This window comes from Symphodus melops (genome assembly GCF_947650265.1).
Source record: "Symphodus melops genome assembly, chromosome: 9".
NCBI classification, from domain to species: Eukaryota; Metazoa; Chordata; class Actinopteri; order Labriformes; family Labridae; genus Symphodus; species Symphodus melops.
In genome coordinates, this window is record NC_136699.1 from 11,361,289 (window position 1) to 11,373,405 (window position 12,117).

General features: G+C 41.6%; 2 protein-coding genes across 5 annotated transcripts; one reads left to right on the plus strand and one right to left on the minus strand.

The window, feature by feature from the left end:
* Window positions 1-426: 426 nt before the first annotated feature.
* LOC306828934 (pre-mRNA-processing factor 39) lies at window positions 427-7,318 on the plus strand. 3 transcript variants are annotated; one of them, XM_079351685.1, is made up of 15 exons: window positions 427-532; window positions 1,799-2,049; window positions 2,238-2,363; window positions 2,486-2,604; window positions 2,740-2,907; window positions 3,352-3,532; window positions 3,633-3,737; window positions 4,216-4,333; window positions 4,411-4,565; window positions 4,658-4,784; window positions 5,122-5,393; window positions 5,505-5,689; window positions 6,020-6,094; window positions 6,471-6,642; window positions 6,803-7,318. In XM_079351685.1, exons 1-15 carry the CDS (start codon window positions 475-477, stop codon window positions 6,872-6,874), a joined length of 2,184 nt encoding a protein of 727 aa, XP_079207811.1. In that variant the 5' UTR covers window positions 427-474; the 3' UTR covers window positions 6,875-7,318. The 3 variants fall into 3 exon arrangements, with proteins under 3 accessions (XP_079207811.1, XP_079207812.1, XP_079207813.1); XM_079351686.1 differs by having other exon boundaries at window positions 6,806-7,318; XM_079351687.1 differs by lacking the exon at window positions 427-532 and adding an exon at window positions 1,582-1,670.
* Window positions 7,319-7,517: 199 nt separating this feature from the next.
* On the minus strand, window positions 7,518-12,117 carry ubxn1 (UBX domain protein 1). 2 transcript variants are annotated; one of them, XM_079351688.1, is made up of 10 exons: window positions 12,027-12,117; window positions 11,427-11,491; window positions 11,264-11,317; window positions 11,044-11,168; window positions 10,770-10,860; window positions 10,344-10,535; window positions 8,792-8,843; window positions 8,544-8,666; window positions 8,188-8,371; window positions 7,518-8,093 (listed from the first exon to the last, which is right to left on the minus strand). In XM_079351688.1, the coding sequence occupies exons 2-10, from the start codon at window positions 11,483-11,485 to the stop codon at window positions 8,053-8,055; spliced, it is 921 nt and encodes a 306-aa protein (XP_079207814.1). In that variant the 5' UTR covers window positions 11,486-11,491; window positions 12,027-12,117; the 3' UTR covers window positions 7,518-8,052. The 2 variants fall into 2 exon arrangements, with proteins under 2 accessions (XP_079207814.1, XP_079207815.1); XM_079351689.1 differs by lacking the exon at window positions 12,027-12,117 and adding an exon at window positions 11,976-12,000.

Here is a 12,117-nt window from a genome sequence, read left to right on the forward strand (position 1 = left end):
AAACAGTCACAATGTAATGATAATCTAAAGTCTTAAATAGGAGAAGAGAAAAATGTTGTAATGGCTCCCTCACTGAAAATATAAACATTGAACACTGAACTTTATGACCACAGGTCAGAAGTTTCAAAAAGTCTGGTTGACAAATTGTGTATTAAAAAAAAGTAGGAAACATTATTTTACTGGCAACACTGAAGTATTTACTACAATTTTCACTTTTCTTTCATTTAATCGGAATCATTTTTAATTTAAATTTACACATACAAGGAATGTCTTTCTGTTATTAATTATTGCCACATTCACCAAGACATAACAGTACGTGTTAATTTATGAACATCAACAAATACGTTTTTTTTTCTTTATATTTACAGTTTATTATATGATTTACAGTATGTATGATTTTATTCTCGGACGGATTTTCAGAACACGCACCTGCGACTTGTCGCGTGTGGATGACGTCAGTGCGACGTTTCCATCATGGCAGCGGAGGGCTGTGAGGAGATGAGCGGCAACGGGGAGCTCGCTGAGTCCTCAGGTAGTTTTAAAACCTGGATAAAATTTTACTGTACTTTTTTCCCTTCAGAAATATACAGATCGTCGTTATTTCATTTCGAAGAATTCTGAATAAATGCTAAAACCCGACGTATTTTAACGTCAAATCTGACAGGCTAGGCTAGGCTAACGTGACTTAACCACGAAACAGAGCTGTCTCCACTAAGTTAAACTAAATATTTAATACATGTTCAACAACATAATATGGGGCTGCTTCAGACCTTATTAGATGAATAATGTCCAAAACGACTGGAAGGCTCTGAAGTGAATACGAAGAGTTTTTATTCAGTGATGTTTGATGAATGAAACACGTTTGTTTTGTTTACATCCTCATCAAGTGTTTCAACAACTAAAGACCTAAACCACCTGTTTTCTTTTTGTTTGGAGGGTTTTGATAAGGGGGGGAAGTAGTTAGTGTGCTTTCACGTTAAACTGTTTCGATTGCTCGATATAATACCGACTTTGATTTGTTTTGAGCAGATTGTCAAACAAAAGAGCAATATTTTTTTAAGTCTGTGATTGGTTAATGTCTTATTTGTAAAAAAAAAAAAAAAAAAAAAGAAGAGCTAAGTCGTGTTTTATAAAGCATGTTTTTGTCACATGTGGTGGTGTTATGATTGGACTTTTTACATGAATCTGTTCAAGAAGCGGGTGCATTGAAAAGTCTGTCATTAATATCACTTCACATCTCCCATAGAGATTAACTACATGTTCAAATTAACTTGCCTCCGTGTCGTCAATCAAAATTAACAAAAAAAACCTGAGTGCTCATTGCCTCTGTCCTTTTTTTTCTTGTTACATTTAAGTAGGAAAGAGGAGATGGTTAATAGAGGCGCTCAAGTGTTTTATTTGACACCGTATGTCAACAATATTAAGAGTTGTGTGTTGTAAAAGTCTAGCAAGTGATTTGTATGAAAATATGTTTGTCGTAGTGAAGATGGTTTTTAAAAAAATGTTGGTGGTGGCGAATTGAAATGGCGTTGACGTTTGTGTTCTGTTCATTCATTGACGGGGAATTTTTTATATATATATATATATGAAGGATCTTTTGTAGTTCTGTCTGACTCATTGATCAGTTAGGGAGGTTGGTCAGTGAATATTACAAGGGTCAGACTCCACAGGTAGCATAAATGAATCGAAGGTTACTTTTAAAGTGTTCAAGTGCAAACCTGTATGTTGGCTTTCAACTATGTCCTGGTTGCTGTGTGTGAATGTGTTTATAAATGACCTTTGACTACTCTGTCTTCAGCCATGGAGATGTCTGAGGTTCCTATGCCGCCACCGACTGAGATGGAGGAGGTGACGGGAGAAAATGGCGGTGCTGCTGAGGCACCAGAAGCCTCCGTAGACCCTGAGCCTGCTTCCTTCTCTGTGCCCCAAGCTGCAGAGGATGAGGAGGGAGAACTGCCTGCAGACTTTGAGCGACTGTGGAAGGCTGCCCATGACAATCCTCAAGAATTCACATGCTGGACCGACCTTCTACAGTACTGCGAGCAAGAGGTGTGTGTGTTGATTTTATTTTTTATTTTAACTGGAGAGACAGAGGACACAATCGTAGGAAACAGTGCGAGTAATGGTGCATGACAACCTCAAACTTTGAAATGTTTGTCTCTTGCATCCCCACAAGGCCACGCTTAGTGTGGTAGCTTTCTGTGACAGTTACACTTCTCTCTCTTTCCTCCTTTCAGGGTCACATTACAGCCTCGCGCAGAGCACTAGAGGCTTTCCTTACTCGCTACCCCCTCTGCTACGGCTACTGGAAGAAATTTGCTGATCTGGAGCGGCGTGCCGGGTATAACAACAAAGCAGAGGAGGTAAAGCGGACGAAAAGAGCCTGCAATGATTTGATTCTTTTTCCGCACACTGTACAGAACAATTGGATTCAGACGTATATTTTCCCTGGTTATTTATGTTCATGCTTTTTGTGTTATTCCAGGTGTGTGTTCATGGTCTCAAGGTGATTCCTCTCAGTGTAGATCTGTGGATCCACTACATCAATCTGCTGCTGGGAACACTGGACATGAACCTGTCTGAGTCGCCTACACGTATTCGCAGGTACAAAAAGTTACTGGACTTTTCTGCATAGGTTTTTATACCAAATGAAAGAAAATAAACCTATGAAATCAAACAAGCTGGCTTTTAAAAAAAAAGAAAAAAGAAAGAGAAACATTTTCCTTTCTGGACTCTTAGTGTGTTTGAGGATGCTGTGGCAGCGTCTGGTCTGGACTTCCACTCAGACCGGCTCTGGGATCTTTACATTGAGTGGGAGAAGGAACAGGGCAACATGAAGAATGCGGCAGCTGTCCTTGACAGAGTCCTCAAAGTCCCCACCCAGCTCTACAACACCCACTATGACAAGTAAGACTACGCACACCGGCATTTCTTCGAAGAATATTTTACAACCCTTCAATGATTTTTGTCTTCTGGGTATTCTCCTCATCTCCTGACTCCAATGTCTGCTCTTTCAACATTTTCTTCTTACATAAATGGTAAATGGACTTGAGCTTATGTAACGCTTTTCAAGTCTTCTGACTACTCAAAGCGCTTTTACACCGCATGTTACACCTGCACATTCATACACTGATGGCCGTGGTTCCTGTGTAAATTGACCATCAGAAGTAACTAATCCCATTCATACACATTCATTCAGCAGGGGGAGTAATTCGGGGTTAAGTGTCTTGCCCGAGGACACATCGGACATGTTGCTCGCAGGAGCTGGGGATTGAACCCAGAGACGAAGACTCTACCAACTGAGCCGCAGCCGCCCGATGTCCACCACCTCACTTTTTTTTCTTCTGTTAGGTTCAAGGAACACCTGAACAGCCACGAGCCCAAAGAGGTGCTTCACCAGGAGGAGTACGAGGAGCTGAGGACATACTGTCGTCAGAGTCAGAAGGCAGAGCGAGCCGAACAGGCCCAGGAGGAGGAGGCGGAGAGACCACCGGGGGAGGAGGAGCCTGCTACACCAGAGGGCACAGATACTGTCAGTACCATCGTGTATTCGTTCAGAACATTCCTCTAATATTTGTTTGATAAACACAAATTCAAGCATCGGTCAAATTTCAAATCATTTCTTTGTACAGGAGGAACTAATGCAGAAGATCAGGGAACAAGTGCTCCTTCGAAGGGACAAAGTGTATCAGGACAACGAGGGAGAAGTCCGCAAGAGATGGAACTTTGAAGATGCTGTATGTTGTTGTTGTTTTTTTTAAAAAATTCTTTACTCAGTTAATCATGGCATTCTTTTCCAGGCATTTGTACATGATAGAGCCGATTTTAGAAATCGTAAATGTGTAAGATTTTGGCTCAGATCATTTAAGTTTACAACGTCCCCTTTTGATTCAGTTCGAAGCTTAACTCATATGGTCTATAATAACCCAAATTATCAGAATGCTTGATCCAAAATAAAGAAAATGTTAAACAGCTGAAATCACAGGGTCTGAAGAACTGATCTGTCTACAAACCAGAAATACCTTTCTTGTCTCCAAAAGACCACAATTATGACCAATTTAATATTTCTTTGCATTGAAATCGTAATAGTTTACTGTAGAATCATTGCTAGTTCAAGCTTTTTATGAAGAAAAGGACGAGAAGAGCTTAAAATAAGTTTGTATTGTTATTGATTCAGTTGATACCACTGAAGCTGATTTCTATTTTTGGCTGCAGATTAAACGCCCATACTTCCACGTCAAGCCACTGGACCGGCTTCAGCTGCGGTCCTGGCACTCATACCTGGACTGGGAGATTTCTCAGCTAAGCAAGGACACTAAAGACCCTACTTCAGGTGACCACACAACACACACAGCACACCCTATAAACATGTGAAAGAGACCACAGTTTCACATTGTTTTCTTCTTCTAGATCAAAATGAGGCAGCTGCAGAGGAGTCAGAGGTCTCAGTCCAGCCACAGGAAGGCTCAGAGGATTCTCCGCTTGCCAATGATGACCACAGGGTTCGTATCCTCTTTGAGCGCTGCTTAATTGCCTGCGCTCTGTATGAGGAGTTCTGGAACAGGGTAAGGAGGGACGAGACCCATAAGAGAAAGCACACAAAGAAGGTATATTTTAAGTTCAGTACATCTGTTTATACCTTGTATTTGTCGTTCAGTACACTCAATACCTGGAGGCTCAGAGTGTGGACGAGGCCAGGGCCGTTTACAGACGAGCTTGTGAGATTCACCTGACATACAGACCCAACATCCACATGCAGTGGGCCACCTTTGAGGAGAGGCACGGTAAGACAACATCACATTAACTCTGCCATTTTAGCTGTATCCCTTTTTTTGTCTGGTGAACAGTCAGGGCTATTCGTTTTCGTCACTGAAAAAGATATCTTACACATTGAGTAAAGAAGCGTCAGAGGAGACTAAAAATAAAAAAAGCTCTTGAGCTTTTTTTTTGTTCTTTACGTTTTAACCTGTGGTGCTGACCTTCAAATAAAAGTTGTATCAACACCTCATGACAGCCATTTAAAAATAGAACTTGATCTTACTCTTCCAGACACTTGTATCACATGTTATAAATTGCCCCCACTTATTAAAAAAACCCTCGTCCTTCTGTGGTCTCCACCAGGTGACCTAACAGAGGCTCGGCGAGTGCTGAAGGCTCTGGAGAGAACGATGCCTGGGTTGGCAGTCGTCCGCCTTCGCAGGGCCGCTTTGGAGAGAAGAGATGGTCAACTGGACCAATCAGAGGCCTTGCTGCAGGAAGCGGTGGCAGAGTCCAAGGAAAATCCCACATTGCATGCTTTCTACTCAATCAAGCTGGCTCGTCTGCTGCTCAAGGTGGGCAGGAACCCCAGCAGAGCCCGCAGGATCTTACAGGACGCTCTGGAGATCAGTCCGGTAAGATCCATGTACAGTACCACCATGTTTGCAACACAGGAAGTGAAAACCAAGAATTAAAAGATGTATCTCTAGTTTTTGATTTCCTCTGTCGTCCCCTACATACATCAGGACAATGATAAACTGCACCTGAACCTGTTGGAGCTGGAGGTGTCGGGGGACCCCTGGGCCTCAGCTGAGGCGGTGCAGGAGTGTGTGACGCGAGCTCTCGCAGCTCCCCTGGCACCACACACCAAGATCCTCTTCTCACAGAGAGGTCTGCAGTTTGCAGAGGACTACAGCAACTCTATTCAAAGGTCAGAAGTCCTCTGATTGGTCATGTTTACCCTGATAGTACATTATCAGAATCACAAATACTACATTTATTCCAGGAGGAATTTGGCTGCTACATTTACTTTCTCTCTCTCTCTCTCTCTCTCTCTCTCTCTCTCTCTCTCTCTCTCACACACACACACACACACACACACACACACACACACACACACACACACACACACACACACACACACACACACACACACACACACACACACACACACACACACACACACACACACACACACACACACACACACACACACCATTCATCATCTCACTGTTTCGTCTTCTGATTCTATGCTCTACAGTGTGCTGTCGATGTATGAAGAACACCAGAAACTTCTAAAGGAGCTGGGTGGAACAAAAAGAGAAGCAGAGAATGGGTGAGAAGGCGATTCAACATGTGCTGGACATACTGAAGAATCTAAAAAATGTTTCTCTCTGACCCAACTAACAGTAGAAAGATTTAAAAAAATATAAACAAAATATAAAAGACAAAAATACAAGTACAGATTTACAAAAATAAAAAAAAATATTGTTTTTTACATGCATCATTTGTGTACTGTACACTTCTACTTGAAGGCGCTTTTGTCCAAAGTGACGTACATCAGAAAATAAGAACACAAGCAAGCATCTAGAAAAAGATAAGATCACTTTATCTTTTCCCAGTCGGGAAGAACTGCTAAAAACAAATCAGATTTGAAGTCTGCTGTGTAACAAAATATTCAGTTATTCCTGAAAAACTAATTTGTCTTTTAGGGATGAGGACCCAGAAAAGCTCAGCACAGGAGACGAAGTCTCTGCTGCTGAAGTGTCGGAACAAGTCCCACCTACCATGCCGCACGTCCCCATCACCACACCGCCTCCTCCCGTGATGGGCGCCGACATGAGTGCACAGGCCGGCTATGGGGGATACAGCAGCTGGTACCAGGTAGGGTTAAAAATATTATTCAACAGCAACACCTAGATAATAGACTTGAGATTGCTCTGATTCTCTTGGACCTTAAATGGTAAATCTGAATGAGCTTGGCTTAACACGTTCTATTCGAGATCTTCGCTTTATTTATGCCTGTTTGTTGGTTCTTTTCTAGCAGCCTCAGTACAGCAGCTATGGCTACCAGAACACCTGGAACTACAACCAGGGCTACTATCCTCCCAGCTAAAAGAGTTGACACTGTTTTGGACACTAAATCAGTTGGACCTGGGAAGATTTCTCAGCTGAACATCAAGTTGAACTTTACAGTGCTGCAGGTCCACCTGCTGAAAAAACATCCCAACATCCTTTCCTCACCGTCCTTCCTCCGAGTAACCTCAATGTCCTGGATTTCTTTTTTTTAAAGCGGCTACCTCATTTGAGGTCTTTTAAAAAGTTGTCATTTTTGATTGATGCACACAAAAGGATATCATGACAGTCATTGTCAGCACATTTGTGTGTCCATTTTAATTGGAAATATTTTTATATTTGATAGCAACCCCTTGGCTCCACATTTAAAGGCTTCCAGCCTTATTGAAATTGACAGCTGATAGACAATTGATATTTTTTACCATTCCAGAATAGGATATTTGTTTTTTCTAATGTACATAAAGGTGTTTTATAGTGTGTCAAAGTGTTGTTTTGTGTGGCTGGTGGGCTTACTCACACTTCTGCAGTAGCTCTATGTGAATAAAGAGCAGGGGAAGAAAATTCCAGAATTAGTTCTGGTGGAAAAAAGCGACCCCCGCACCTCGACCATGAGGATTTAAGGATTAAGGAAAATAAAGACTTAAAATCATCTATGACTTGGGGGAAAAAAATGCAGTCGACCATCATGATTCTCAGTCAGCTTTATTGTAGGTAGATTTGTAATAATGCAGACAAAAGTTTTGATATACTTTAAATTATAAAAATGGCAAAATCAGGAATATCAGAACGTCTTATGTGGTACTTTGCTATTTAAGGATCAGGATAAAACTGAATTCTTTTTTTCTCTGTATTGTTTCTATGTGATGTTCAAACCATTAAGTAATATCTGAGGCCAGCCATCTCCACTTCACTCGAGGGAGAAGGAATAACTCCTCCCCCTGTACACAAACTACCTGTATCGAGTGTGAGGCGTCATTCGGTCAATTAACCAATTAGTTTAATACTCTTACTTTTAAAAAGTTAGATTATGATTAAAAACGGTTAAAGCACCTCGTGAATGCAGCCTCAAACCAAATCTCACCGCTTCAGTTCAGTAAGCGTGCTTATTGAGTGAATCTTAAAGGTTGTTGCTCTGTTTCCAGATCCGTGTGTGTCTGTCGTCTCTAGTTGATGATGCAGAGGGGATGAGGTAGGCTCAAAGACCAGGCCATCCTGTTCTTACTTTTTGGCAACCACCAGCACAGCTGAAGGCACCAGACCTGGGGGGGAATGAAAATTGAGCTGGGGGTCAGAAACAGGTCAAAAGAGTGCTTCACAGAGGAAAGCAATCGTGGAAAATAAAACTTATCTCACCCAGTTCTTTGAGGGGCTTCTCCATGTCCATTTCAGTGTAGACATGACGGGGGTAGGGGGACAGGAGCGTGAAGTCTTCACCCTCAAGTATGTTGCTGTTCATCTGAATGTAGACACGCACTGCCGCCAGCGGCTCCTGAGCCTTAAAGACTGTTGTAAGGGTCGAGCCGTCCACCAGACGTACCTTCAGATCAGAAAGTATAAAACAAGCTCATCTAGTGATGTGTAATGAATGACAATGTTTACAAGTGAGGTCTCTTCATTTGCTGTTTTGATACAAGGATGGAAAACGGTTGCATGCAAAATGTGGTGAGAAAAGCAGCATGCAGCAGTAGGATAGTAAGTGAAGCCTGTACCTGTATCCTGGACTCATCATACTCCTTCTTAGTAGGCGGAGGTCCATGACTGGTAGGTGATGAAGGACTGGGCTCAGCTGGCTGTGACGATGTGGCCGAGCTTGTAGTTCCACCACCTCCAAACTAAACAAGTTTAAAAAAATATATAATGATGTAAGCAGTTGTTGGTTCCAAGATGTTTCTTCTTTTTTTTTTTAAAGTGACAAAAGGTAAGAAAGGACGTGCAACAAGCCCAAAGATGGAGTTACCTTCTGTGCTCTCTCCTCTCTGTCTCGTGCAATCTTATCTTTAACCCTCTGCCTGAAAGACAGAAACACATCCGCTCAGTGAGAGTCCTAAAGAAAGTAGAGCAGGCCGAAGGACTTCCAGACATTTGATCCGATACTCGTCTCATTTCTGGTCTTGATCAATATCTTCTGTAATACTTAAGATGAGTGCTGACGTAAGATTCATTCTTTTCTAGCTTCATTTAACCTACTTAGGAACAAAATGTCAAGTTAATAACTGAACAAAATAGAAACAATTGGAAGTTTGGAAGCAGAGGTCTCCGGTCACGGATGGTTTCACAGCTGGGAGGTTATTGAAAGCCTTCCACTGGGTATTACAGAGGAGAGACATTCAGACCTTGTGGAGAAATACCATCATCTCTGTTACACCAAAAAGATGATCAAGACACAGTGGATGGTGGAAATGACTGCTCATTAGTGTATTCAATCATATATACTGTCAAGAACAAATAAACATATTAGGCCAGAAAAACACAGGATAATATGAGGAGAGCTTTACATCTTATCAAACAGACAGAAACACAAACAGCTATTTTGAGTTTCGACACACAGACGAGGTTTGACTCAGTCTGATGGGTCCTTGTACAAAGCCTTAATGTGGTTTTCACAAAGCCCTTATTGAAACATGTAAAGCCTTCTATAATAAACCGTCTGCAGAGATCAATGGTGATTTATCCAATGGAACAAGACAAGGCTGCTGTGCCTCACCACTCCTCTTCTCTTCCTTTATTCAAACATCGATATTGAAGGAGCATGTTTGCTATGGGGAGAAGATAAATTAGCTCTATTTGATGACATATTGATTCATTTACCGCAGCCCAAACACGTCCAAAGTTCCTAAACTTAATACCACTTTAAACTAGAGCCCACCTAGACCTTCCAGAGGTAAGTATACACTTAAATAGGATGCTGAACCAATCAGTTATCTGGGGGTCAACTTGATGTTGACCTTAATTACACTCCCTGTTAAACTCAAGTTAGATCAATATACTAAAATAAGTTTTTGAGTTTGAGCTCCAGATTAGAGTCAATTAATATTCTGCTACCGTTACTTCGTTTCCATACTCCAGACGATACGTGTGTGATCAAATCGAGATACTTATGGCGAGGGATAGACCGAGGATCAGGTCTTGAACCTCATCATCATAAGGCAAAGAATTTGAGGGTTTTAGCCTCCCTCCTCACAGGGATCTCACGATGCAGCACTGTTTAGGCCGTTGATTTGCTCATGTACACCAGCAGATTCTGCACCATGCAGTGGGGTAAAAGGTGAAAATATAAAGAATGAGGTCAAAATGTGAATCTAGTCTGATTAGGATGGTACGTTTCCCTTTTTAATAAAAAAAAAAAAAATCATTCTTGCCTCCTTGAAATACATGTCAGAGGAGTTAAAATGTTTTTCAAAAGAAGAAAAAAAAAAAGGAGTGCGTTAAACTGTCTTTGTACTTTATAATTTTATTCCCTTTGGCTTATGAAAAGTGCTGAATAAATTGAGTTTTGATGAGTTTCCGACCTTGCTAATTTGTCCTCCATCTTCTCTCTCCTGCGCTGATCCGCTAGTTTTTTCATATCATCCTCCTGTATCTTCTGGCGAATCTGCTGAAGCTCTTGGCCCTGTCTCCTCCGCTGCTTCTCTCTTTCCAACTCTTCTGCACGCTCTCGCTCTCTTCTCTCCGCCTGCTTAGCCCGCATCAGATCTTCCAACCTGAAAGACAAACACCAACAGAGGCTTCAGCTACTTCTAAGAAAGACCAGGCTTTAACATGTTTTACCTTTCATACACATTAAGTTGTTCAATCTCTCTAAGCAGAAGAAGAAGGAATAAAAAAGACCAGTTTCTTTTATCGTGTCGTTAACATTGTTGGGTAAGGAGAAAAAGCAGTATGTTGGACATTAAGTACAAAAGGGATGTGCGCGTCTGTGCGGAGTGCACTCAAACCTTTTAACTTGCTCTATTCTCTCCTCCTCCGACATCGGCTTCTTTAAACTCTCCTCTAGTTCCCTTTGGGTGCTGTCTCCATCAGAACTCCCTGAAGTGAAAACAAAAGCGCACGAGAAAGAGAAAGAAACAGAGGTTGAAATGTGTTTTAAGTGGAGCTGTAACGTCTCACTCCCCACCACTAATCAAACAAAAGTCGAACACTTGACACCTTCACAAAGAGAAAGAGTCGACATCATGGTCATCCTATTATACATCACTTTTTCCCCCTGACCTTCAGCTGTGTCTGCGAGTGTCGGCTGCTCTGTGGTGGACTGGCTGTCGGCTGCTCCAAGTACGTTCCCTGCAGGTGGGACATAGGGCTCATCGATATCTGGGTCGTTCTCATGTTCCATTAACCTGAAGAAAAAGGAAACAATGTAATTGAAACTGGTTGGTTGATTAGGAGATGGTTGAGGTTCTTTATCATCCGGGCGGTCCAAACAAACACTCACCAGTCCATAGCAGGTTCTATTCCCATGTTTCCTGTTTTGGCCACCGCCTTCTCCCTGCAAACATGATAGAGAAAGTAAAAACAGGTTCTCTAGAAAATGCTTTTACTTTAATTTCCTTGGCAACTGTCTTAAATTATATACGTTTGGTTATGGTGTGACTCACGCTCTGTTTCTGTCAAAACCCATCTCCAGCAGACTCTCCAGGGCTGTCAGCTCTGCCATTTTGACCTGAAACACCAAACATCATCATCTGACTTATTATTATCATACCACTGTGGCTATTAACATAAGGTAAGATGTATTATTACTGAGCCCAATAATCTTATAATTCAAAATTAGGATTAACCATTAAAATGACCATATTCAGTTAATGTAGATTATCTCTGTGTTAAAGAGCTACATTAACTGTACAGTCAAGCTCAGGACTACATCAACTATTTCATCTATTTTAATGTCAAGCAGCCTGATAAACATCTTTTATTCTTCAATCTGTGCTCAGTCGTTGTTGCTATAAATCATCACTGTCGGTTTACTGAGTGTGAAATTAGCATTAATATCGCTAGCGTTCAAATTAGCTCAAAAACTAGCCGGGAAGCCTCGTTGATTAAAACACAAAAACAGGACTCGCTCGAGTTCTCTATCACTAAAGCTACACATGTGTGTTTCTATGTCACATTTAAAGACACTCAACGTCTTATTTTAGCTCTCGTGCAGATCATAACAGCCTATGTGCTCATGAAGAAAACGTTTGTTAGCTACTCACACATCAGTCAACACCGCCTCAGCAGTACGGTAACTCACATGGGTCAAAGCGCACAACACGACAATTGCGTTCTTCTTCTTTGCGTTTTTCT

What these genes read in the sequence shown, in the direction of transcription:
- LOC306828934 (XM_079351685.1), top strand. Translation starts at nt 475, where the DNA reads ATGGCAGCGGAGGGCTGTGAGGAGATGAGCGGCAACGGGGAGCTCGCT. An exon ending in TACAGTACTGCGAGCAAGAG is followed by an intron (nt 2,050 to 2,237) that starts GTGTGTGTGTTG and finishes TCCTCCTTTCAG; the next exon opens with GGTCACATTACAGCCTCGCG. An exon ending in ATAACAACAAAGCAGAGGAG is followed by an intron (nt 2,364 to 2,485) that starts GTAAAGCGGACG and finishes GTGTTATTCCAG; the next exon opens with GTGTGTGTTCATGGTCTCAA.
- ubxn1 (XM_079351688.1), bottom strand. Translation starts at nt 11,485, where the DNA reads ATGGCAGAGCTGACAGCCCTGGAGAGTCTGCTGGAGATGGGTTTTGAC. An exon ending in AGAATAGAGCAAGTTAAAAG is followed by an intron (nt 10,536 to 10,769) that starts GTTTGAGTGCAC and finishes TTTGTCTTTCAG; the next exon opens with GTTGGAAGATCTGATGCGGG. An exon ending in ATGGAGGACAAATTAGCAAG is followed by an intron (nt 8,844 to 10,343) that starts GTCGGAAACTCA and finishes TCTGTCTTTCAG; the next exon opens with GCAGAGGGTTAAAGATAAGA.